Source organism: Microcaecilia unicolor, chromosome 11 (assembly GCF_901765095.1).
Source record: "Microcaecilia unicolor chromosome 11, aMicUni1.1, whole genome shotgun sequence".
Lineage (NCBI taxonomy): Eukaryota > Metazoa > Chordata > Amphibia > Gymnophiona > Siphonopidae > Microcaecilia > Microcaecilia unicolor.
This window is the reverse complement of record NC_044041.1, coordinates 32,442,712-32,470,525: the sequence shown is the minus strand read 5'-3', so window position 1 is coordinate 32,470,525 and position 27,814 is coordinate 32,442,712. Positions and strand designations below refer to the sequence as shown.

Here is a 27,814-nt window from a genome sequence, read left to right as displayed (position 1 = left end):
AATGCTCCTTCATATTTTAGCTTTCGTAAGCCTTTAGAAACGTGGCTGTTTCAGCAATGTTTTAATGAAGAATCTGCATTGCTCTTATTCCATTTCTTTGAATGATAGGTTTATGTTAGATTGAAATTGTTAATTAACACATTGTACAAAATGGTCTACAACATTAATAAATCCAATTCCATTTAGGAATAAATCCTTCTCCTCCACCGCTAACTCCAGACTCCGTTCCTTTTATCTTGCTGCACCATATGCCTGGAATAGACTTCCTGAGCCGGTACGTCAAGCTCCATCTCTGGCCGTCTTCAAATCTAAGCTAAAAGCCCACCTTTTTGATGCTGCTTTTAACTCCTAACCCTTGTTCACTTGTTCAGAACCTTTATTTTATCATCCTCACTTTAATATTCCCCTATCTCTTGTTTGTCTGTCCTAATTAGATTGTAAGCTCTGTCGAGCAGGGACTGTCTCTTCATGTTCAAGTGTACAGCGCTGCGTACGTCTAGAAGTGCTTTAGAAATGATAAGTAGTAGTAGTAGTCTTTGGATTCCGGAATCTTGCTACTTTTGGGGATTCCGCACAGAATCTTGCTACTCCTTGGGATTCCGGAATCTTGCTACTCTTTGTCCTTATCCCTTATTTGTCCTGTTTGTCTGTCTTGATTAGATTGTAAGCTCTGTCGAGCAGGGACTGTCTCTTCATGTTCAAGTGTACAGCGCTGCGTACGTCTAGTAGCGCTATAGAAATGATAAGTAGTAGTGGTAGTAATATTTTGAGTACAATTTTAAACACTTCCTAATAAATTTCAGTAAGGTTAATTTTGGAACATAAATCCTGTATAATCAAGCCTTCGGTGTTTTATGCCACAGGTACTGTTGCTGGGTAACTTCTCTGATGGAACCAAATATGTTCATTTGTACCATGTAGAAGTCATTAGCACACAAAAGGCACTGGAGAATTCCAGATAAGCCAAGTGAGCCCTGTGACCGAGTACCATGGGGAGTGGTGTTTTTCTGGTGTTTATCCAACAGACATCTTTTTTTTTTATCAGAGCGCTTTATTGGTGTTGATTGGTTAAAATCAGAAGCCCTAACTATAACCTTTCTTTCTTTTTTTTTTATCTTTATTTCCACACAGTCAAGTGGGCCAGCACAGCAGCCACACTCCTTTAATGCAAGAAAAATGCCTGGGCCCTGAACGGTTTCAATTTTACAAGTCTGTAATGTAGAAATGCCCAGAGCAGAAGACACATGCCTGGCATCGCAAACACTAGGCAATAGGACAGAGCAGTTTGCATATCCCTAGAATTCCAACATTTCTCTAGAATATAACAAAAGACATTCAAGTAAGATGCTGTTTTAATTAAATAGTTTAATGATACAAAAGAGAACTACTTATAAATCTATACTCTTGGAAGAATGCAAGAATATAGAAACACTCCATAAAAACGAGTAAACTCTTCTTACAAGTACAAGTGATTTTACGCCGGATCACTGAACCGGAACCAAGGAGACAACATCAGCAACCTTTACAGCCCGAGACAGGAGGAAGACGTGGCAGAAGGTTGCATGGGCCAAGGTAGGAGGAAGGAAGAAGGGTGATGTTGGAAGCCCTGAGGGAAGAACAGCAGGTGGGTCTGGATGGTGGAGAGGGGCTGAGGCCTGCAACTTATAGTAAGAAGGAGGTTGGGGCAGGGGCATAGCCAGACACCCAAGTTTGGGTGGGCAGCACTCCACCTTGTCCTACAAGTAATTTGGTTTCTCCCTCTCTTGCCTGCATGCCATATGGTCTTTCAAACATCCCCTCTCCCCCATATACCTTTTAAATACCAGATTTTCACCAGTAGCAAAAAGTTGTTGGGAGTTTTTGGCTGGTGGGGCTTGGGGTCCCTGCCAGCCACATTATAGGTGTGCTGCTATTTGGTGGGCCTGAACCTAAAGTGGGTGGGCTGGGAAGTGGGTGGGCCTGGGCCCACCCTTGGCTACGCCACTGGGTTGGGGGGAGGGGAGAAAGATGGTATTTAAGACAGGCTTGCCTTTTATTTTACTCTCCTCTTTGCCCTTTATCACTCCCTCCAGCACTAAATTAGCTCTTTGGCTCCAGAATCCAAATACATGCCATCAAATCTTATTTCCTTTTGACCAGGTGTCCATCACAGTTCTTCCATATTCTATAATTTCAGGCATGTAGCTAGACCTCACATTTGGTGGCTGGGGAGCCAGGGTTAACATGGTTGGCCATTAGATCAATAGACATGCAGGTCTGAGCCCCACCCCACCATGGCATCCACTGCTAGTAACAACCAGAGTCTACCATTCCACTCCTCACGGCTTTGCCTTCCTTCCCCCCATGTGCATCTGGTAACACATGCAAATTGAAACCTCATGGGCCACATTTTTTGTTACATAGTTACATACCAGCTAAAGACCTACATGGTCAATTAATTTTACTCAACGAGGTGGCCAGATTTGTACCTACCATTCTGGGCAGGATGCATTCCTTCACGATTCTTGTAAGACCATGAAAAGGAAGTGCTACTTATAAGGTTTTGATGCCGCAGTGCAGGTGGTTGCCAGAGAGAAGCTCTGGAGTGAATCAACTGGTAGGGCCTGGGAATCGCTGCCAGCTATGGGTTTGAACCCTGTAGGCCCACCTCTGGCTAAGCTCCTGCTAGATACATGTCCTTACAACCAATCATTTTTGAATAATACCATTCTTCATAAAAAAAATGTTTCTTTGTAATCTCTTTACTGTAAGTCCATGTTTGCTTTCACTGGATCTTTAGTTTTCAGAAGATGAAATGGTTGTACATTTTGTAATACACCTCTCCCAATGCTCAAGGTAGAATTACGAACGAATTGAATTAACTTAGTTTTTTGCTTTCCAGTTTTTTGGTTTTTTTTTGCTAAGCTTTTCCGTTTTCTGTGATCCAATTACCTTAAATCTTTAGAGTCTTACTGGTTCCACTGCCATTCCTTCGGCAAAATTTCCAGATCTGTGGTATTCGTTTTGCTGATCGTAGAACACCACAGCATTCATGCGATGATAAATAAATACTTTAGTTGAGTATAGTCTTGGCAGCCTCGTCCTGTGCTGCTCGAGGAAGGTACACGGCTAGTCACTAGCCAGACGAGTGGTCTCAGAGCCCTGTGCTGGTTGCCGAGTCTGCACAAGTAGTGGTGGGTTGGATGCTGGCATAAAATTTCTTCTGCTGGCGTGAAAGCAGAGTCTGTGTTGCCTCATCACAGCGTGTTACTTGTTTCTTGTAGGAAAGCATTTGCTGTGTCCTTCCATACACAAGACAGTTCAGTAGCCCCTGGGATACAGCTGTCAATGCCTATAGGAAATACAGCATAGATAATTCAACTTCCTTCACTGGCATTTAACAATTACAACTTACTGTGATCAATTATATCAGCTTATTAGCTGAATAAGACTCTCCTTCCTTGACATGCATGACAAAATGTATAAGTTCTCCCATGTTCTCTGGCACTGATGCCCGTGAGAGGCCTGGAGTACTGTCCCAGGCATCAGAAAAGGATGAAAGCATTTTAATAGAGCACAACTGTTAGAATAATTTTTACACCACCACTTGGCTCCCTTTAATAAATTCAGGCTCTTCCCACCATGCTGCCTAGTGGTGACCTTCTATACGACAGACTTAAGTTAACACTTTTTAGCATTTTTACAGGATGCAGCTGCATAAGGAAGCTTCTGGCAGGTATTTCGTAATATAAATGTAGCGCAACAAAACTGTTCTGTGCAATAACACATTTTTAAAAATGACCCTTCAGATTTGACCATGCAGGGCTAGTTTCATGGTTCGGGATGTTGCATGGCAGCATGCAGAAGCTGGGATCAAATCCTACATCCATCAGGGTCGGGCAAGCATGGAGGCAGCACAGAACTGGAGAAAGGGGGGGGGGGGATATTCTAGCAGCTCTTGCTGGCCAAAGATTGGAACTATACGTACTCCTCAAAGGCAGTATACCTTTAGCTTTGTGGCTGGAGCTATGCTCTGACCTACAGAAGGGGACTTCTCAAGGACTTGCCAGTCTTGTTGGGGGACAGGTCATATTTCTCTTTCCCTGAAACTTCATGTTGTGGAGCTAGTCTCACTAGAGTAGATTGTGGAAATCTTCCTACACTGATACTGGGCAATTCCACTTACTGGGTAAATCATTCTTATCTGTGCTTATCATCTCCACTGCCAGTTACAACCTCTGGTATTTTCACCTTGCTGTGCAATATGTCTGTGTTTATTATAGATAACTTAATTACTGTTCAATGAAAGGCTCAATGTCACAGTCCCAACTATGCCACAAAAATGTACAGTTTATTCACGGTTAATTTTTCACAGTTTTGTATTCACATATTACTTGAATTTTTTGCGCCAATGGATGGAGGGGGTTCTTGTCAATGATTAAACTCAGCCGCAAAGAGGTCTTTGAAGTAAAAGATAGGACCTGGTGTTTAATGAGACTCCCCCCCCCCCCCCCCCACACACACATTCAAAAATGAGTGTATTTTGAGATTACATGGTCCAATTTAGGTTATTATATAGATAAACCAGTTTACAATGCAAAAAATTAATTCCAGTGAATAACATAAAGCAAATAAAATCAGGATCTCCATTATTAATAGGAAAGCCCAACTCATTCATACAAGAGATATGCATACTAAATTGGGTTTCACAGTTTCTTTGATTCCCTCTTCACTGCCATTAATCACTTTCAAAAGTTTGAGTAAATTATTATTTGTTGCATTTGTATCCTGCGGGTTTACTAACACAGAAAGTGAGACTAGAACAAAGAACGGAGCCCGGAAGAGACCTCAGACTTGTGAAAATCCAGCACAACCGCTGGTAACACTCTGATTAGTGAATCACCATAAATCAATCCTTGGTCTCGGTCCAACCACCTCCCTTTACGTGGAACAAAATATATATTTTTTTATGTTTTCTAAAAAATGCTTGATCCATTGGCCTGCTTATAATCGAACGAGAAAAACACCCAAGTTCCGACCTAAATCGGGAGATGGAAGTTTATCTCACAAAAATGAATAACACGGTATAATCGAAAGCCGAACTTGGACGTTTTCAACTGCACTCCATCGCGGAAGCGTACAAAGTTGATGGAGGCGTGTCGGAGGCATGGTGAAGGCGGGATTGGATATAACAAAAGAGAGGGAACAAAGTACAAACTAAAGTCCAAACAAAAAAAACAAACAAACAAAAAAAAAAAACAGCACCACGGGCCTTTAAAAATGGAACACAGTTCTTTAATGAATGAGCCTGTGTTCCATTTTTAAAGGCCCATGGTGCTGTTTTTTTTTGTTTGAAGGCGGGATTGGGGCATGGTTATCACCCGAACAGAGATGGGCGTCTTTCGCCGATAATGGAAAAAAAGTATGCGTTTGTAGCTAGAATTTAGGGCACTTTTCCTGGACCCTGTTTTTTCACGAATAAGGCCCCAAAAAGTGCCCTAAATGACCAGATTACCACCAGAGGGAATCGGGGATGACCTCCCTTGACTCCCCCAGTGGTCACTAACCCCCTCCCACCACAAAAAATGATGTTTCACAACTTTTTATTTTCACCCTCAAATGTCATACCCACCTCCCTGGCAGCAGTATGCAGGTCCCTGGAGCAGTTGTTAGGGGGTGCAGTGGACTTCAGGCAGGTGGACCCAGGCCCATCCCCCCCCTACCTGTTACAATTGTGCTGCTTAATGCTTATTAGTTGTCCAACCCCCCAAACCCACTGTACACACATGTAGGTGCCGCCCTTCACCCCTTAGGGCTATAGTAATGGTTTAGACTTGTGGGCAGTGGGTTTTGAGGGGCTCAACACACAAGGGAAGGGTGCTATGCACCTGGGAGCTTTTTTAACCTTTTTTTTTTGTTTTTGTAAAAGTGCCCCCTAGGGTGCCCGGTTGGTGTCCTGGCATGTGAGGGGGACCAGTGCACTACGACTCCTGGCCCCTCCCACGAACAAATGCCTTGGATTTATTCGTTTTTGAGCTGGGCGCTTTCATTTTCCATTATCGCTGAAAAACAAAAACGCCCAGCTCACAAATTGTCGAATAAAACATGGACGTCTATTTTTTTCGAAAATACGGTTCGGTCCGCCCCTTCACGGACCCGTTCTCGGAGATAAACACCCATGGAGATAGACGTTTTCGTTCGATTATGCCCCTCTGTGTGTCCCAAAATTCAAACAACATATAATGTGTGAAAAACACTTAGCTCTACGCAGCCTCGGAAACGGGGTTCCCCACCCAACAGTCCCGTTTCGCCGAAAGGGCTTCTTCGGGGGAAACACGAACACCCGGTCCAAAAAACGCTGCTCAAGTGGTGGTCACCAAATTATTTAAACAGCCTAACTCACGGCTGAGCAGCTTTTTCAGTTTCCACAAGTGTGAAAGGTAGAGGGAGGTAGGGACCTGAGTCCCCCACTCCATAGTGCACTGCACAGACCACTACACTACTCCAGGGACCTGCATGCTGCTCTAATAGACCTGCCTTTAACATCTGAAGCTGTCATAGAGACTGGTAAGTCATATTTTTATTCACATTGTTGGGGGTTGGGAGGGGGGGGGGTCACCCCTGATTTCCTGCAGTGGTCATTTAGGGCACCTTTTTGTGCCTTATTCGTTGTAAAAACAGGTCTAGCTCAAAACATCTTAGTTTTAGTCCTGGACAGTTTTGCTTTATTCCATTATGGATGAAAAATGTCTCTAAGTCTTAGGAACACTCATATCCCGCTCTTAACATGCCCCTGACATGCTGCTCCCTTGAGATTTGGACACATTGCTGAAGAACAGCATAGAAAAACATCTGAAAAATAGGTTTTGAAAATACTGATTTGGACATTCAAATGTTGCTTTATGCCACTTTTTAGATGTTTTTCTCTCTCAAAAATGAGCCCTATAATAATCTATGGAACTTTGTATATCTAAGTGATTTGAAAATGAGCCCCCCACCCCAGTAGCCTAACTGCCATGTTTGTAGTTGTTTCAGATCTGAGTGCGCCATTACCATAGTCATAAGAACATAAGAGTAGCCACACTAGGTCAGACCAATGGTCCATCTAGCTCAGTATCCTGTTTTCCAAACAGTGGCCAAGCCAGGTCACAAGTACCTGGCAGTCTAATTTTGAGTGCGCCATTACCATAGTCATAAGAACATAAGAGTAGTCTAATTTTGAGACCAGGCACATATGTATTAATGTGTGTAGAGTGGGTTCATCAAAGCAGTGGAGGAGTGGCCTAGTGGTTAGAGCACCGGTCTTACAATCCAGAGGTGGCTGGTTCAAATCCCACTGCTGCTTCTTGTGACCTTGGGCAAGTCACTTAACCCGCCATTGCCTCAGGTACAAACTTAGATTGTGAGCCCTCCTTGAGCTACTACTGAAAAAGGTGTGAGCAAAATCCAAATAAATTATTTGAGATTCTACATGGAATGTTGCTATTCCACTAGCAACATTCCATGTAGAAGCCTGCCCTTTGAGATCAGCAACAAAGCCGCACAGGCTTCTGTTTCTGTGAGTCTGACGTCCTGCACATATGTGCAGGACGTCAGACTCACAGAAGCCTGCGCGGCCGCATTGCTGATCTGCAAGGGCAGGCTTCTACATGGAATGTTGCTAGTGGAGGAGTAGCCTAGTGGTTAGTGCAGTGGAACATCGAACGTTGCTACTATTTGAGATTCTACATGGAATGTTGCTATTATTGGTGATTCTACATGGAATGTTGCTGAGTGGAGGAGTGGCCTAGTGGTTAGAGCACCGGCCTTGCAATCCAGAGGTGGCCGGTTCAAATCCCACTGCTGCTCCTTGTGATCTTGGGCAAATCACTTAACCCTCCATTGCCTCAGGTACAAACTTAGATTGTGAGCCCTCCTGGGACAGAGAAATATCCAGAGTACCTGAATGTAACTCACCTTGAGCTACTAATGAAAAAGGTGTGAGCAAAATCTAAATAAATAAAGCAATGCTTTACTGATCTCAATTGACAAAGGGTATAAAGAACCCTTTATTATTAATTTGGAGACTTGCTCATCAAAATTCAGATTACAGCCAATAACTCCTAAATACTTGAAACTATTTACTAGTATCATAGTTTTACCAAATAAAATACGTATAATAGGTGGATTTGTTTAGCCTGTAATCTAGCATAGTATTATTTCTCAATATTTAACGTCAGACAATTTGTCTTTACCCAATGGGTTAGTGCTGATAAACAGTTTTAAAGATTAGATAAGTTAGAAACTAAAGAATTTAGCTGCTATTAAGATTTCATCTGCGTAGCAATAGGTACTGAGTCCAAATGATTGAATTAAATAAAGCAAGTAATGGGCTAAGATATATATTGAATAAAACTGGTGAGAGAGCCAATCCCTGTAGTACTCCATATTTCATTTGAAAACTCTTTACTTAGTAGTACTTTAGACATGACTATAAAAGTTCCGTTAAGAAAAGAGGTGAACCAAGCCAAGGCCACTTCTTTGCTCGGAATAGACTTCCTGAGTCTACATCATGCTTCAGTTCTGGCCCTATTTAAATTCAGACTCAAAGCCTACCTTTCTGAGGCTGCTTTTAAATCTTAACCCCTTAGGCTGCCTGTTTAATAGCCATGTTTTAATCATTCCCATAATAAATGAAACTCCTAATCTCTTATCTGTCCTGGTCTTATAACCCCTCTCCTCAAGTCACTTCACTGGCTTCCGATCAGATACCGCATACAGTTCACGCTTCTCCTATTAACCTACAAACGCACTCGATCTACAGCCCCTCCCTACCCTCATCTCCCCTTACATTCCTACCCGTAACCTCCGTTCTCAAGACAAATCCCTCCTGTCAGTACCCTTCTCCACCACCGCCAACTCCAGGCTCCGCCCTTTCTGCCTCGCCTCACCCCATGCTTGGAATAAACTTCCTGAGCCCGTACGCCAGGCCCCCTCCCTGCCCATCTTTAAATCCTTGCTCAAAGCCCACCTCTTCAATGTCGCCTTTCGCTCCTAACCACTATACCTCTATTCAGTAAATCTAGACTGCCCCAACTTGACATTTCGTCCTTTAGATTGTAAGCTCCTTTGAACAGGGACTGTCCTTCGTTGTTAAACTGTACAGCGCTGCGTAAACCTAGTAGCGCTCTAGAAATGTTAAGTAGTAGTAGTAGTTTGTAAGCTTAGTTGGGAGGGATGGTCTTTAACAAGTTTGTGTATGCCTGGTAGCAGTAGAATGAGCGTATCCAGGGAGCTCATCCCCACACTGATGGGTCGATGCTCAGAACTCCGGTGCTATTAGTAAATAGCACAGGAACAACACCGGAAAACAGCTGTTTAATGCTGGAAACTAATGCCATGCAAATTTTGTGTGCACTGTAAGAGGGAGGGGAATGTGCCTGGTGCATGTGCACAAAACCTTTGCAGTAAGCACGGCTCTCATGCGCTTGCCCAGGCAAACCTGGAAATGAAGCACACATCAGTGCTGTTCCTCTGAGACTTTAAATATAAGCCTTTCAAAATAATTTTTTTTTCACTGGAAGGCTTATATTTAAGTGCAGAAATCGGGCACCAATATGTGCTTTCATTTTTGGCTTTGCTCACACTCACACACATGCAATGGTGTAGGAAGGGCGGGGCAGTGGGGGCAGTCCACCCCGGGTGCACGCTGCTGGAGGGTGCAGAGAGCAGCCGCGCCTGTCGGCTCCTCTGGTTCCCTGCTCCCTCTGCCCGGAACAGGTTACTTCCTGTTCCGGGGCAGAGGGAGCAGGGAGCCAGCGGAGCTGACAGGTGCGCAGCTGCTCTCTGCACTCTCCAACAGTCAAGAATGCACCCGGGGAGGGGGGTGTCATTGTGCTGGGGGGGGGGGGGCTTGATGCGCCGGGGGGGTGTCATTGCACTGGGGGGGGGGGTATCGTGCTGCACCCTGGGGGGATGACGGATGCTGCTGCACCCGGGGGGGTGGTGGCAGTCGGCCTTGCTACGCCACTGCACATATGTATCTCTCACTCCCAGTGCTTAGAAGCTTGCAGGGGCTTCCTTCTGCTTCCAAATTAAATCAAAACCAGCAGATTTTAAGAAGAAAATAATGGGCAATCCTCCCTTCAAAAACACCAGTGCAAGCTCCGATTTGACATTAGGTTCCCAGTGGTAAGAGTGGCTTTGTTTTATGTGCTGTTCTCTGATCATGGGGAGGGAATAGGACATGACCTCATTTGCATCCATTTGACTACATTTAAATACTATTTGCACTAATCTTTGGTACGTGTGTTTCCTGCACTAGATCCCTCTGAACGTCCAGTGCAGGTTAACACCAGCTCTAATCGGCTCTAGCAATGGCATTAGGTTCTGAGCATCGGTCCATGAGGGGATGGGGCTTGATATACTGCCTTTCTGTGGTTACAATCAAAGCTGTTTACATATTGTATACACGTACTTATTTTGTCCAAAGATATAGAGGCGATTAAGAGTCACTTGGTGAAGATTGTTCAGAGAACAAAAAGGGAGGCTGCGGATCTCCAGGCTCTTGGCCTAGGATGGGTGGGTAGTTTTTCTTCGCCCTTGTGGAAATGTATTCTTCCCCTCAGTTGGCCTGTCTCAGGAGGATCCAGGTTTAAAAGCAAAGTGGAAGACCACTTTGGTTGAATTTAAAAGGTAATGGGTGGATTGGTTACAGAACTGTTCTCACAAACCAGCTATTTTGATGATGTTTCATAAGTGGGAGAAGATGATTTAAGACTCAAATGGGTTCTAAAGGAGGTTCTACTTGGCTACTGCCAGGGCCGCCAAGAGGGGGGCAGGGGGGCAAAATTCCCCAGGCCCGGGCCTCCAAGGGGGGCCCGGCGCCAGGATCTCTCTCTCTCTCTCTCTCCTGCTCCTGATGGGACTTGGGTGATTGCGTTCCGACAGGAGCAGAAGAGAGAAAACTCCGGCGCTGGGCCCTCCTTGGAGGCTGAGGAGGAGCAGACACAGCAGGTCCCCACCAGCAGAAGAGGTCTTCCTCCAGCGCTGCTCTTCACTCTGCCGCATTGCCTGCCAAGTGGCTGCATTTCCCCTCAGGCCGCACATGCGCGACGTGAGAGAAAAAGCAGACGCAAAGGAAGGCCATGCAGCCAAGGCATTTGCAGTTGTGGTGGGTGGAAGTGGTGATCTTGGGAGGGCGGCAGTGGTGCCGATCCTGGGGGGGGGGGGGGTGGCAGCGGCCCTACCCTGGGTCCGGCTCAGTCTCTCGGCAGCCCTGGCTACTGCTAATCTATGGCAGCACCTTGAAGAACTGTGCTTTTTTTTTTCTTTGTCTATTATCTTTTTTTTTTTAATCCAAAATCAAATAAAGTGATATAAGACAGCAAAATACAGCTAGTTCGGAATAGTAGTGTTTCACTAGAAAAATTCTAATGCAAAATTGAACTTAACCCATACCTAAACAAGAAGTGCCCTGGGAAATAGGGCAATCAGGCATGCAAGGAAAGAATCCTACAGTGAAGGAAGCCAAATTATAGCCTTCTATTCAAGGCTCACAAATTGAAAACAGAAAAACCTAACTTCCTATAATCAGCTTCAGAATCTGAGATGCCAAGCAGGTCTAATTTTGAGCCTGCCTTCCAGCCCATGCCCCATCTCCAAAGCACTTTTCTGCCAGAATTGTGCACTAAGTCATCCCTCCCCCCCAGACAGGTCTGTCTGTTAACCTTGCAGGGGGACATGTCAGGGGATAGATTTGAAGTTGCTTGTGGCCACCTGCAGGGAGAGAGAAAGTGGTTGGCTAGTCCTGAGTCTCCTGGATTCTGTGGGAGTTTTCTAAGTTGGTTTTGGGAGATGGATCTCTGAAGCAGGGGCTGCCAACAGTATGGGAGACTTGGCAGATACAGAATCCATGTACTCAGTACTCACCCTGCGCTAACTTTAAGCAGCGTGGGGCTTGTTACTAGATCACCAAGGCAACCGATGTGATCCAAACTAATAATTATTTTAGAAAATACATGATCAATAATCCTCCTCATGAGCAATTGACACAGCAAAATCAAGACGAGAAACTATACAAATTCATCAGAAGGAATGAGCAAGTAGGATAACCAGGCAGGGTTATCCTTGCAAACGCCTCTCTGGTACTATGTAAGCCACATTGAGCCTACAAATAGGTGGGGAAATGTGGGATACAAATGTAACAGATAAATAAATAAAAGGTTCTTACCGCTCCCTCTCCCTCCACAGCCTATGTGGTTCGGAATAATTGGTTCTTTGAATTGTATAGATATTGTAGACATAAAATGCCACACGGCTCGAACAGCTGATCAGTAGGTTATGCAGGTTACAGAAGAGCATGTGTGTAATGGAACACAATATTCCATCACCACTTGAGCTGCACCAGTGAGCTCCCCGATGGGCATGTGCCACTTAAAGGGAGCTAAGCCTATAGACCAGTGTTTCCCAAATTGGTCATGGAGTATCCCCTTCCCAGTCAGATTTTCAGGATATCCACAATGAATATGCATGAAAGAAATCTGCATTCAATGGAAGGAGTATATACAAATGAATCCCCTGCATATTCATTGTGGATATCCTGAAAACCTGTCTGGCAAGGGAATACTCCAAGACTGACTTGGGAAACGCTACTATAGACAGCTTGTATCAGTGGTTCGCAAACCTCTCCTAGGGAACTGCAGCCAGTCAAGTTTTCAGGATATCCACAATGAATATTCATGAGAAAGAGAGTTGCATACACTGCCTCTACTGAATGCAAATCTCTCTCATGAATATTCATTGTGGATATCTTGAAAACCTGACTGGCTGGGGAGACCCCAGGACAGATTTGGGAACCCCTAGCTTGTATCTAGAAAGCCAAGCGAAAACTACAACAAAGAAAATGTTCCACTCAATGTGGAAACTCAAACGAGTAAAACCTTTCTTCCCGAGGGAAATATTCTGCAGCCTGGTACAATCAATGGTGCTAAGTCACCTAGACTACTGTAACGCAATCTATGCCGGATGCAAAGAATAAATCATTAAGAAACTCCAAACTGCCCAAAACACCGCAGCCAGACTCATATTTGGAAAAACAAGATACGAAAGCGCCAAACCCTTAAGAGAAAAACTGCATTGGCTCCCAATCAAAGAAAGAATTGCATTCAAAATCTGCACCCTGGTTCATAAAATAATTCACGGAGAGGCCCCAGTCTACATGGCAGATCTCATAGACTTACCAACCAGAAACACAAAAAGGTCAGCACGCACATACCTAAATCTCCACTACCCTAGCTGCAAAGTACTAAAATATAAATCAAAATATGCATCCAGCTTCTCCTACATAAGCACGCAACTATGGAATGCACTACCAAACGTCATGAAAACAATGCACGACCTAACAAACTTCCAGAAATCATTAAAAACCAACTTGTTCAAAAAGGCATACCATAACGATCCAACCTAAACACCTGAACCCTGCAACACAACGAAACTTATACTAGAACTGGACAAAACTTAACTCTTTCTCCTTGACTTCCTAATTTACTTTGTCACTCATGAACTTTAACGCAATACCACTCATACCGGAACTTTCTCATACCGGAATTGGCGATTGCCATCACGGTACTATGTAAGCCACATTGAGCCTGCAAATAGGTGGGAAAATGTGGGATACAAATGCAACAAATAAATAAATAAATAACAGTGAGCAGAAATATTATGAGGGGATTTACCTGAAGAAAAGACAGTATGATGTGGAAATCGGTGTGTTCCTCTGGATCAATCAGCTTTGAAGTTGAAAGAACAGCAGCTGTAAAAAGAATGATATAAAGCTACACTCGATTATCTCAAATCTCTGCTTTCTGCTTATTGCTGTTCTGCATCTCCAGTGTGTATGCTTTTAGTTAAGATTAATGAAACAAATTCTGCACATGCCAAAGCTGTGTGGCTTCCTTTAAAAGGGTATTTTGTATCAAAGCATTTTCTCCAAGAGCAGGCTTGTCCTAAGTTCAGTCCTTGAGGGCTGCAAACAGGCAAGGTTTCAGAATACCCCTAATGAATATGTATGAGAGAGATTTGCATGCCCATTACATCTCTCATGCATATTCATTACAGATATCCTCAAAACCTGGTTTGCTTACAGCCCTCAAGGACTGAACTTGGACGAGCCTATTCTAGAGCAGGGGTTCTCAACATAGCCAGTTTGGTTTTCAGGATATACCCAATGGATATGAATGAGCTAGATTTGCATGCACTGCCTTCATGATATGCAAATCTATCTCATGCATATTCAGTGGGCATATCCTGAAACTCTGTCTGGCTAGATGTCCCCCGAAGACTGGGTTGAGACACCCCTGATGTAGAACAAGCCATATATGCCTGTTTACAAAGCCATACCCATATACTATTTGGAGGGTAATGATTCCCAAACCTGTCTCGGAGGAACCCCAGCCAGTCAGATGTTCAGAATATCCACAAGGAATAGTCATGAGATTGATTTGCATATATTTTGTGGATACCCTGACTGGCTGAGGTTCCTCAGGTACAAGTCTGGGAATCACTGACTTTGACCTTGAATTCCTAAGATCATAGTTCAACCTTAAGCTGAACTTTTCAGATGCTTCCATACCATTCCTAAGACTGAAATTAAGTTTGCAGAGTGGCCTAGTGGTTAGGGTGGTGGACTTTGGTCCTGTGGAACGGAGGAACTGAGTTCGATTCCCACTTCAGCCACAGGCAGCTCCTTGTGACTCTGGGCAAGTCACTTAACCCTCCATTGCCCCATGTAAGCCGCATTGAGCCTGCCATGAGTGGGAAAGCGCAGGGTACAAATGTAACAAAAAAAAAAAGCACTAGAAACTGGCACCAAAATGCACTTCCATGAGGAGCAACATTGGCAAAACTAAGAGATGTCCAGGAGGCCCACTTACATAGTAACATAGTAGATGACGGCAGAAAAAGACCTGCATGGTCCATCCAGTCTGCCCAACAAGACAACTCATGTGTGCTACTTTTGTGTATACCCTACTTTGATTTGTACCTGTGCTCTTCAGGGCACAGACCATATAAGTCTGCCCAGCACTAGCCCCGCCTCCCAACCACCGGCTCTGGCACAGACCGTATAAGTCTGCCCCGCACTATCCCCGCCGCCCAACCTCCAGCCCCGCTTCCCACTACCGGCTCTGCTATCCAATCTCGGTTAAGCTCCTGAGGATCCTTTCCTTCTGAACAGGATTCCTTTATGTTTATCCCACGCATGTTTGAATTCCGTTACCGTTTTCACTTATTTTATGTCTTGGGCCCCGAGCATGTCTCTGACTAGCCCTGCACCAGTACAATTGAATAAATAGTGCTCCTTTTCCCCCTCATACAAGGGGCTCATTTTCAAAGCACTTTGACACAAAGTACCATAGGTTACTATAGTACTTTGTATGTCTTAGGACCCTGTTTACTAAGGTGCGCTAGCGTTTTTAGTGTGCGCTAATGCTAGAGACACCCTTATATTCTTATGGGTGTCACTAGTGTTAGCGTGCGCTAAAAACGTTAAGTGCGCCTACAGCGCGGCTTAGTAAACAGGGCCCCAAGTGCTTTGAAAATGAGTCCTTTTTCAAGTGAGCCTGGGTAAGTGACATAACCCTCCACTGCTCCAAGTACAAAACTTAGATTGAAAGCTCACTGGGGACAGAGAAAGTACCCGTATATAATAAATGTAAACCACTTTGGTTGTGCCACACAAAGGCAGTATATCAAATCCATGACCCTTTACCCTTTACTAAGGCGTCTAGACCAATAGCTCTCAACCTGGACCTTGAGGCAGTAGCTCAAGGCGAGGTAAGTTTAGGTACACTAGGTATTTCCCTGTCCCCAACACATTTACAAACTAAGAGCCCCTTTTAGCTGCGTTAGGCGCTAATGTGTACCTAGCGCTGCTTAAAATGGCCTACCGAGGGACGTGCTCAAGCGACCTTCAGTAACTGCTCAATGTGCATGTGCTAACCATGTCCTAAAAAAAAATATTTTTTTTTTCAGGGGTATGTCAGAAGGCAGAGAGTGGACATTTTTGCACTAAATAGCACATCTGCATAAGTGCATGCTAACTGGTTAGCACAGGAATAAAATGTGAGCCTTTACTGTCTACAAAATGGGTGGAGGTAAGTGTTCATGAGGTAATATATATATATATTTTATGTTTCAACGTTTTTTATTGAAGACAGTACAAAGGTAACAATTGCATCAGTGAATACACAACAGTCGAACTTAAACCATGTCCAGTGAAGCTCGAATAGTATAAACCGTCATCAAATTTTTATCCTTTCATCGCCTCCCCCTTTCTAGTTATGGAATGTATAAACCCATTCCTGCAACAGCAGGCGAGCTGCAAATGTCATCCTGATAAAACTTTAATATTACATAAATCCTATTACTTGATGTAACTTTATTAGTTAGATCCCAACTTAAATGCTAACATATGATTACACCACTCTACACCCAACACATACCATTAACAGTACCAAAGGTACTCGCATCAACAGGTTTAACATCCCTTCCCTACACCAAGAGACACCCCCCCAACACCCCTTACAACCTCTTCCCACTAAAGAGGCCTCCCAAAAACTCATAAATCCCCCTCCCTATCCACCCCTCCCCAATCCTACTTCCCCCCTCCCCCCCACCTAATGTCCCAATCATCTATAGCGATAGCTACAAACCAAACTGGACAATATTTTGCTCTTAAAGATCTTAAATCTATACTTTGTTCACTATTAAGCTGTAACTCCGAGGACTAAGAGACTGCAAATCTGAAAAAATTTCTTCTTGCATCCCGGGGAGCCCCTCGCCGACCTTGCCTCCCACGTGACCAAAAGGTGTATCTGATTCCTCCAATGCCAAAAAGCGGGAGGATCCGGTGATGTCCAGTACTGCAATACCATTTTCCAGGCTACTAAACTCAATTTACGACACAAAACACTGGCCTGCCTAGAAATGGGGCAAAAAGCCTTGGGTTTGTCCAACAAGAATTGAGCCTCTGTCCCTTGGATCGTACAGCCCATTAAGAGGGGCATAATCGAACGGGGTGCCCAAGTTTTCCTGGGGCCGTCCTCGCAGGACGACCCCGTGAAGGGGCGGGAAAACCCATATTATTGAAACAAGATGGGCGTCCATTTTTCGTTGCGATAATACGATCGGGGATACCCAAATCTAACATTTATGTCGACCTTAGAGATGGTCGTCCTTAGCTCATCCTTAGAGATGGTCGTCCCCGGTTTTCGGCCATAATGGAAACAAAGGATGCCCATCTCAGAAACTTACCTTCCAGAAATGCTAAAAGATCTTCCCGTACACTCCTCAACCTACACTTCCCGAATTGCGAAGGATTAAAATACAGAATAACACACGTGACTAGCTTTTCCTACCTGAGCATGAAGATGTGGAATGCATTACCAACAAATTTGAAAACAATTAATGAAATCTCCAACTTCCGCAAATCTCTGAAAACCTATCTCTTCAACAAAGCCTATCACGAGAACCCATAGCGTCATTATTCAACACCTCACCACTCTACCTTACGCTGAACGACACCCTTCTATGACTGTTTGCCTATCTCTTCTATGTCATCCTTGATCTCACTGTAATACCAAATGTATCTTCTACCCTGAAATGGCGATGCCATTACAGGTCTCTGTAAGCCACATTGAGCCTGGAAATAGGTGGGAAAATGTGGGATACAAGTGCAATAAATAAATAAATAAATACATGTATACTGTAGTGTAATTTTATCCTGCTCCCTTTAGGCAGTATACATTAAGAGGACTGGCTTGAAAAAGCATAGGCGAAACACGTGTTGGCATGTATCCCCTTTGGAAGACTATTTGAAGATAAGTATTTAATTTGTAGCAAAAAAAGTAAAAAGTGCATAAGTAAATAAGTGGAAAATAGAATTTAAAAAACCCCATACATATAAACAATTCCAGGAATAACATGTATAGAATGTTTGTACGTTTGGGAAGCTCACCAGGTGCCCTTGGCCTGGATTGGCCACTGTCATGGACAGGATGCTGGGCTCGATGGACCCTTGGTCTTTCCCAGTGTGGCATTACTTATGTACTTAATTTAAAAGAACTGTTATACGAACTGATGATGACATAAGGTGTTCCACCTACTTCCAAAAAAATTAGGTATCTTAATGGAAGCTCACCTCTGATGCAGTGGCGTACCAAGGGGGGGGGGGGGGCGGTCCGCCCTGGGTGCACGCCGCTGGGGGGTGCCGCGGCGTGCGCCTGCTTCGAGTTCGCTAAACTTCATCTCTCATTCACTGCAGCTCCCTCTGCCCCGGAACAGGCTACTTCCTGTTCTGGGGCAGAGGGAGCTGCAGCGAAGCGAAGTTTAGCGAACTCGGAGCAGGCGCGCGCCGCGGCACCCCCCCCCCAGCGGTGTGCACCCGGGGGGGGGGTGTCATTTAGCGGGGGGGCGCTGTACCCAGGGGGGGCGCATCGGCGCTCCGCCCCGGGTGCCATCCAGGCCAGGAACGCCACTGCTCTGATGGTCTGTTGCTAAATATATTTCATTTGGAGAATTTAAAGTGCAGATAGTTTATATTGTATAAATATACGCACACAGCCATTAATACAAAATACAGAAAATCAGCCATTTTATGACTGCAGTAAAATGGCCTCAACAAGGGAAAAATAAAACACATAAGGGCGCACTAAGGCCACTTTTTACTGCAGCTTAGTAAAAATACCCCTAAATTTGTAGCTGAGACAGTGGAAGGTTATCTGACTTGCCCAAGGTCACTAGGAGTGTCAGTGAGATTTGGACCTTGATGCTCTAGTTCTCAGTCTGCTGCTCTAACGACTAGAGGGGTCTTTTACTAAAGCTTAGCTTCAGTTATCTGCAGCAGGGTCCATTTTATTCCTATGGGCCCTGCTGCAGATAACTCGAGCTAAGCTTTAGTAAAAGACCCCCTAGGTTACTGCAAAAAAGGAGCATATCAGAAGCAGGGGCGGACTGAGACTACTCTGGCCCCCCCCACTATATTGTTGCCACGGCCACCAGTGCCCCACCCCCGCTGTGCTGCCTCCCTCCCACCGTGTTGCCGCTGTAAATCCCCCCTCCACCTTGGAAGCCCTGGTGGTCTAGTGGCTGTGGCTTCGTCAGGGGCAGGAAATAAATCCTCTCTTTCCTGCCCACCCACTGCCTCTACTCTGGTACGGCACCGTGTTTACAAAATGGCTGCCGAGACTTTCCATAGTAGTTTCACCTCTTGCATGTACCGCGGGAGTCTCGGCAGCCATTTTGTAAACACAGAGGTGCAACCAGGGAGAATAATGGCAGCAGCCACTAGACCACCAGGGCCCCGTGGGGGCTGTAGTGTGCGGCAGCGGGAAACTGGACACAGCCTCTGGGCCCTGGGGCACTGCCTGGTTCCCGAATGGTCAGTCCACCCCTGATCAGAACTGGGATTTAAACACACATCACCACTTGCAGACCAAGGACAAATGTTTAAGTCTAGCACCTCAGCTTTTCCACAAACCAGTCCTATTCTGTCATCTTTTAGTTTGCTTTCACACTAACCTGGTGTCCAACAGATGAAAAATACCACTGGATAGAGAACCATCCGCTGCTTTGCCACACTGATCACTGCCCACTTCTGATCACTCACAGATGTCAAGCAGCTAGTGTATTTTTTATACAAAACACAGGCTTTCAGGAGCAAAACCTATGGTGGTGAAAACAGACAGCATTCTGAAACAGCAACTCCGTCTAACCAGATGCAGAGAATACAACATTAATCATGCAAATAAATCAGTTTTTCTACAAAGAGCGTTTTTAAATCATTTTCTTAGTTCAAATACAAGCACACAATAAACAGAAAAAAAAAACTGAGCAACAGAACCATCTATTTTAGCACAAATACCAATTCCCCCAACCACCCCACCCCACTACAAAAGAGATTATAAAAACGTACACACTTCTGATACCCCTGGCCACAGCATTGTGCATGCACTTTCTAAGCATGATTATCCCTACCGTAATAGGATAATATTCATAATTTATATCTTTGTAAATTTGAAAAGCATTTCCTACCACAGTGGCTATCACAGTGACTAGGAAGGTGACTTGGAACACGCCACTTCCGTAGAAATACAAGCCCGTACAGATGGAGCTGTTTGGGTTTGGCACCCCCGTATGGAGTAGGAGACACCTGCATTTCAAAAAAAGAAGGATTTCCTGCTTAGCCAGGCAGTGTCACAGTCAGAGTTCGGAACTATGGCTCAGTTCACCACCATGCACTGAGGCCCTCATGATCAAACCTTGACGCTACTTTAGATAGCGCTCTAGAAATAGCGCTGTTCCAACGCCGTAGTAACAGGGTGCAACGTTATGGCATGATCAGAACTTAATACATGCAAAAATATGCAGCGGTGTAGCGGCGCAAATCTCTGTTGACGGCGTAGTCAAATGAGGGTAAGTTGCCGTGACGCATGCGCACTAATGTAACGCGCTAATCAGACACGCTAGTCAACGAACAGTACGCATGCGCGTTGGGGTGGTTGTCGTTTTGTAGTAAAGTGTGTTAAACCGTAAAACGTTTCTCGCGGAGGGTATGTATTTTTAAAGGGGCTGCATTTTATGTATTTTGCATGTAATTTACAATCGTGCATAGGATCCAAAGTGTTCAAAATTAAAGGGGGGTGCTAAGGCCAGTGGAAACAAGCCCTCCCTGTACACATACAAGGAATATCTCAAAAAAGAAAATATAACAGCAGTACAAACAATTTCCCCACCAACCCATAACAATACGTGCTCTGATGTTTACACCTTGCACTTCCGGCCCACATGGAGAAAGGAAGAGGAAATGACCTTTTTCGGGGGGGGGGGGGGAGGGGGGTTCTGATGGGGCCTGCCTCACAAGAACGCCAGCTAGGACCTGGCGTTATTCTGCGGCGCTGTTTCACAGCATAGCGTCGTTCGACAACTCTGTTCATGAGGCGCTAGTCTTTGATCATCAGAGAGGAATAAAAAAGGACCTCATTACATTGATTACATTAAAATGTCATTTACGCTAGTGCCTGGCGCGCTTCCAGTTTACGGCGGTAATCACGTTGATCATCACACGTTGTTAAAAGCGTGCGCAAAAACGGCGATAATGGGCTGCGTATAAGCATTGACTTTTAATCATGAAGCGTTGACTTTTGATCATGAGGGCCTGGGTGACCTGGACCATATCACAACTTTCCTGTGCTCAAGTTCAGACTGTAAATGTAGACAAGGAAAAATTGTAATCAGGCAATTTATCATGTACAACTCTTACATACTGTGCATAAATAATTATCTATTGTTATCTCTTTTCAGTCCTCTGGGCCCAGGAAATTTAGTTTAACCAGAGCACTGCTTTTTAACCTGTCCTGGGGAACACAAGCCAGTTGGGTTTTTAGGGTATCCACAATGAATATTTATAAGAGAGATTTGTATGCAATGGAGACAGTGCATACAGTTTTCTCTCGTGCATATTCATTTTTGATATCCTGAAAACTTAACTAGCTGGGGTCCCCCAGGACAGGTTTGGGAACCACTGAACTAGATTATTTGCAAATTCTTACTGGACTGATCACATGCACATGGGGGGAGATACCAGTGCCAGAAATGGTATTCAATGCTGATGAGCCAGAGAAACTTAAAACAAATCTCTGTAAACCTGGAAAATGTAATGGGGCAATTTAACAAATCGAAGAGTAGCAAATCACCTGGACTGGATGGTATACATTCCAGAGTACTGACAGAATTGAAAAATGAACTTACAGAGCTATTTTTAGTAATATGCACTTTATCTTTAAAATCAAGCTAGGTACTAGAAGATTGGAGGGTGACCAATGTAATGCCAATTTTTAAAAAGAGTTGCAGAGGTGATCTGGGAAATTAGTCTGATGTCTGTGCCGGGCAAAATGGTAGAGACTATTATAAAGAACAAAATTACAAAGCATGTACAAAGGCATGGATTAATGAGTCAAAGCTAACATGGATTTAGTAAAGGGACATTTTGCTCATCAGTCTTCTACATTTCTTTGAAGGGGTGAATAAACATGTGGAGAAAGGTGAGCCAGTCGATATTGTATATCTGGATTTTCAAAAGGCATTTGATAAAGTACATCATGATCAACTCCTGAGGAAATTAGAAAGTCATGGGACAGTAGGTAATATCCTATTGTGGATTAAGAACTGGTTAAAAGATAGAAAACAAAGTAGGGTTAAATGGTCAGTATTCTCAATGGAGAAGGGTAGATGGTGGGGCTCCCCAGAGATCTGTGCTGGGACTGCTGCTTTTTAACTTATTTATAAATGATCTACAGATAGGAATAACTAGTGAGGTAATTACACTTGCTGATGACACAAAGTTATTCAAAACTGTTAAATCACAAGACGATAGCGATTAATTGCAAGAGATCCTTACGAGACTGGGCATCCAAAAGGCAGAGGACGTTTAATGTGAGCAAATACAAAGTGATGCATATGAGAAAGAGGAACCCAAATTATAGCAAGGCTCCACATTAGGTGTCACCGCCCAGGAAAAGGATCTAGGTGTCATTGTTGATGATACGTTGAAACCCTCTGCTCAGTGTGCAGCAGAGGCTATGAAAGCAGATATTAGGAATTGTCAGAAATGTAATGGAAAACAAAACTGAGAATGTTATAATGCCTTTGTATTGCTCCACACCTCGAATACTGTGTGCAATTCCGGTCACCACATCTCAAAAAAGATATTATGAAATTAGAAAAGGTACAGAGAAGGGTGACAAACGGTGACAAACATGATAATGGGAATGGGATGACTTCCCTATGAGGAAAGGCTAAAGCAGCTAGGGTTCTTCAACTTGGAGAAGAGACGACTGGGGGGAGATCTGACAGAGGTCTAAAAAATGCTAGGACTATGGGGCACGTAAGGAAACTACTAAGCAGCAAATTTAAAACAAACCAGAGAAATATTTCTTAACTCAACATATAATTAAACACTAGAATTCATTGCCAGAGAATGTGGTAAAAGCAGTTAGCTTAGTAGGGTTTAAAAGGTTTGGATAATGTCCTAAAAGAAAAGTCCATAAGCCATTATTAAGATGGACGTGGGAAAATCCACTGCTTGTTTCTAGGATAAGCAGCATAAAATCTGTTTTACTCTTTTGGGATCTTGCCAGGTACTGGTGACCTGGATTGGCCACTGCTGGAAACAGGATACTGAGCTTGATGGATCTTTGGTCTGACCCAGTATGGCAAAGCTTATGTTCATATGTTCTTATGTTTAAAATGCAACTAACATGGAGAGCAATGTAATAGCAGGAGTTCAAACCTATCATTATGAGACCCACAGTTCTCTGACCCCAATGCAAAAGCAGGTTGATAGTTTTAATGCTTACCTGTGAGACTGATTAAAGTTACTGTAGCATTCAGTGTAATTTCCCAATGACAGGACAGGAATCACAAGCACCAAAGGTAGCAGACTAAAGAGAAGAAAAGTACAGAACTTTATTTCTGAATCCATTGACAACCATACAATATTACAACAGCTTTCTATAATGGAAAATGATAAGTCATCAGCTTTTCATATTTGCAACTCATTCTGTTTTGTACAACTGTCTACTTAAAATGTATAATCTTGTCCTCATATCATCTAATTAAGCTGAGTACTTCTGTCACAAAATGCCTAGCCACCCGCCTGGGGTAACCCCGCAGCCACTTAGATGGTCTATCCCCAGCACAGCTTATGTCAGCCTGTACCTGCTACTTGTGCCTAGCACCTTCCTCCCACCTACTGAGTCATAACCGCCTCTGGGCGAGTCTCCCACTCTCAAAACATCTCCAGTGATTTCTAGGTTACTGGAGTCACACTTCTAGTGGTCCCATAGCTCCCAGAAAGCACTCACAGATCCAAAACACAAACCACCAGGATTCTTTATCAGTCCAGACAAAGGCAATAAACTAAATATTGTTTACCGTCTTAAAAATTGAACAATGAACAAAAAATGTGCAATCAGCAGAACAATAACAGGTAACTAAAATATGGATCAATTATAACACTAATTAAACATCTGTATACTGTCTAAACAGTACCGAGGAAGATCAGATTATATAACTGTTCACAGAGCCTCAGCATAGAGTTCAGTCTCTCTTTTCTTCCTGGCTAAGACTGGAGGCAAAACCAGCACACTTCAAAGGAAATTAGCTCCTGGGCCAATCAGAGACCAGTCAACAAGATTTAAAAGTATACTGCTGCTTGCTTCCTGCTTGTGTTAAGGAAAAAGAACATTCAGTTCCCTGTAACAGCTTTACAGCAAAGAAACACCACCTGTTGGCCAAACAGGAGAAATACACTTCAGGATATAATTAAAGCAGGAAAATATCTAATACATTTTACAGGCTTAAAACACACTGTTTCTTCACAACTTACATCTATGGAAGGCAATTAATACCTTAGCATTCTGATGGATCTTTTACCCAAACAATAAGAAAGCAACAAGAATTATTTCTTACCCTGACAATATTGTCCCGATTCGACCCACCCGGTAAGCATATTCCGTGGCCTGTATAATTTGAAGAGATATTGTTGGTCATAATCATATAATGATATTATACAGATTCTTTTCTCTTTTTCAGTCAGCCTTCTCTCCATGTTCAATGCCGTCAGTAGTGTCACAATCTACTGTCTGTGGTGATGTTCCCTGTCATGGAAACACCTGTGATGTCACAGAGAGTAACTTATGACATCACTGATGAAGAATTGGTGGATTACAGAGGCCCATCTTCTTGGGCAGTTTCTCTTTAGCACACTGAGGACCCGATGATCAATTCCTCACGCTGTTCTGAAACAGCGCCATAAAATTGCATCGGAACAGCACAGGGAATTAACTCCACAATGATCAACTCTAATAACATGCAAATGTAGGCATGTTATTAGCATTGGTTGACCATCAGGGGCAAGCGCAGGAGGATTGTGCCTAGGCATGCGCTCAGGCACAATCCTCCCACACTGGCTTGACAGGTCCGGGCTGTCAAAAAAAAAAGCCAGGACCTGTCAAACATTCCAAGGGGCTAGAGGTCTGGTGGAGCCCCAGACCCTCCCCCCGAAAGGCAAGGCGGCCTAGTGCCCCTAATTCTTCCTCCCACCCCTCCCCCAACCAAAGAGAGGGTCACCGAACCTCCAGCTTACACCTGGTGGTCTAGCGGACCCATTCCTCCCCCTGTACCAGATGCCAGAGAAGGGAGTAGCACTTCCTCCTCCTTCCAGTGCCGCCTCCAAAATGGTGGTGCCCTGCTCTGCCCAGAGCATCCTGAGTTTCCCTTATATGGTATGGAAGCCCATTTTGGAGGAGGTGCTTAAAGGAGGGAGAGCTATTCCCTCCTCTGGCATTTGAAGGAGAGAGTAGATTAAAACCAGTAGATGAAGTGTTCTGTCAACACTATGGGTTTGTTTATTTATTTATTTATTTATTTATTGCATTTGTATCCCACATTTTCCCACCTCTTTGCAGGCTCAATGTGGCTTACAATACATCATGAATAAAGGTAATATATTAGAAAATACATATTTAGTGTTATAGGAGGGTCTTGGTCAACATGATAATGATAAAACATGATAGTAGTATTACAAGAAGATATTGTAAGACAGTCCTGAATATCTTTGGAGGAGTTGTGTATATTCACATTGGTTGATCTTTTGGTATGCCTTGTTAAAGAGATGGGTCTTCAGTAGTTTGCGGAAGCTCGTTAGTTCGTGGATCATTTTTAAGTTGCGCGGCAATGCGTTCCATAACTGTGTGCTCAAGTAGGTAAAGTTTGACGCGTGCATTAGTTTGTATTTTAGACCTTTGCAGTTAGGGAAGTGCAGATTGAGGAATGTGCGGGATGATCTTTTGGCATTCTTGAGTGGTAAGTCTTTCAGATCTGCCATGTAGGCTGGTGCATCTCCGTGAATGATTTTGTGAACTAGGGAGCACATTTTGAACGTGATGCGTTCTTTAAGTGGGAGCCAAACCCCTGATGCAGCCCTTTGAGAAGGTGAAACATGGCCGCGTCGGGCTTTTAATTATTTATGCATTTATTTTTTTTAGTGGTAGATAAATTGAACATTTTGTACATCTTGGAATTTTTGTGAGATCTACTGCTTTTTTTTTTTTTCTGTGCTGGATCTTGTAGATCGATTGCCTATTTGTTTTCTTGGAGGGAAGGAAGGAGACATAATTTGAACGCCCAAGGTTTGCCCAGATCTCTGGGCAATTAGATGCACAAGAGCTTTAAAACAAAACTGTGGAACAGGGCTATGAAACTGTAATGCTTGAAGATTATAAATTGTGTATCCATGCAAGGCTGTGTATATGTAGAAGCACTTTAAAAATAGAAACGGAGAAAAATGAAGGCAGATCAAGCCCATATAGCTTATCCAGTCTGCCCAGCCTTCACACATGGGCCATACTGGAGAAGGAGTGGCCTAGTGGTTAGGGTGGTGGACTTTGGTCCTGGGGAACTGAGGAACTGAGTTCGATTCCCGGCACAGGCAGCTCCTTGTGACTCTGGGCAACTCACTTAACCCTCCATTGCCCCATGTAAGCCGCATTGAGCCTGCCATGAGTGGGAAAGCGCGGGGTACAAATGTAACAAAAATAAAATAGATACTATTGGAGATTCTACATGGAATGTTGCTACTATTGGAGATTCTACATGGAATGTTGCTATTCCACTAGCAACATTCCATGTAGAAGGCTGCGCAGGCTTCTGTTTCTGTGAGTCTGACGTCCTGCACATACGTGCAGGACGTCAGACTCACAGAAGCAGAAGCCTGCGCGGCCACATTGGTGATCTGCAAGGGCCGACTTCTACATGGAATGTTAGAATAGCAACATTCCATGTAGAATCTCAAATAGTAGCAACAGTGGAGGAGTGGCCTAGTGGTTAGGGTGGTGGACTTTGGTCCTGAGGAACTGAGTTTGATTCCCACTTCAGGCACAGGCAGCTCCTTGTGACTCTGGGCAAGTCACTTAACCCTCCGTTGCCTACCGCATTGAGCCTGCCATGAGTGGGAATGCGCGGGGTACAAATGTAACAAAAAATACAGAAATTAACTTGTACTGCGGGTTATGTCATTATTTCCCAATCACTGCCCCACTCTCTCCACTTTGGTGAACACCACACTAGTAATTTAAAGGGCCCTTTTACTAAAGCTTAGCATGCACTAAGTGCCACCTGACCCATAGGTCTAAAATAGGATTAGCAGCATTTCGCATGTGCTAAACTGTAGTAAAAAGAGTCCCTTAGTCTTCATCCTTTGCTTTTAATGCTTATTCTTAAATAAGCAGTGCTATTAATGAATATGCAAAAGATATATGTGTATTATACACCTTGTCCTTAAAAAACAAATTCTTTAAAAAATGATTCTGTATTTTTATGCTTTCATCATTCTGTGCTTTGAAGAATGAATTCTTTCTTTTTTTTAATTCATTTGAATTCTGATATATGAGGGAGGGTAGTTTGTTTTCATTCAAGACTGAACTCATTTTGTCCATAGTAATTTGTGGAACCAACTTTACCTCATACACATTCATCAGGGATATCCTGAAAACAGGGCCAGTGTAAATGTACCGGGCACTCTAGATAAACCTTCAGCCTTGCTCCCTCCCCCGGTTGACGTTCCCCCAACATGTTGATAGATAAACTCAAAAATCATAGTCACCCCAATATCATGCTTCCCAGAAAGGTCCTATTAAAATACAGAATCAGACATCTTAATAGTCTAAAAAATTACCCCTTGCTATCCTGTCTTATATAGAAAGGGCTCCTTTTAATGAGATGCATAGCGCGTGCTTAC

The 27,814-nt window shown here is 43.8% G+C and overlaps 1 protein-coding gene across 3 annotated transcripts in view; it reads right to left on the bottom strand.

The window, feature by feature from the left end:
• Positions 1-1,987: 1,987 nt before the first annotated feature.
• TMEM116 (transmembrane protein 116) overlaps positions 1,988-27,814 on the bottom strand; it is a 94,624-nt gene continuing 68,797 nt past the window's right edge. For all 3 annotated transcript variants that reach the window (XM_030219758.1, XM_030219757.1, XM_030219756.1), the window contains exons 6-11: positions 24,487-24,536; positions 23,373-23,456; positions 20,050-20,167; positions 19,537-19,681; positions 13,695-13,771; positions 1,988-3,331 (exon numbers count right to left, since the gene is read on the bottom strand). In XM_030219758.1, coding sequence (XP_030075618.1) covers positions 3,134-3,331; positions 13,695-13,771; positions 19,537-19,681; positions 20,050-20,167; positions 23,373-23,456; positions 24,487-24,536 — 672 coding nt within the window. In that variant the 3' untranslated portion in view covers positions 1,988-3,133. The remainder of the gene's footprint in view (positions 3,332-13,694; positions 13,772-19,536; positions 19,682-20,049; positions 20,168-23,372; positions 23,457-24,486; positions 24,537-27,814) is intronic.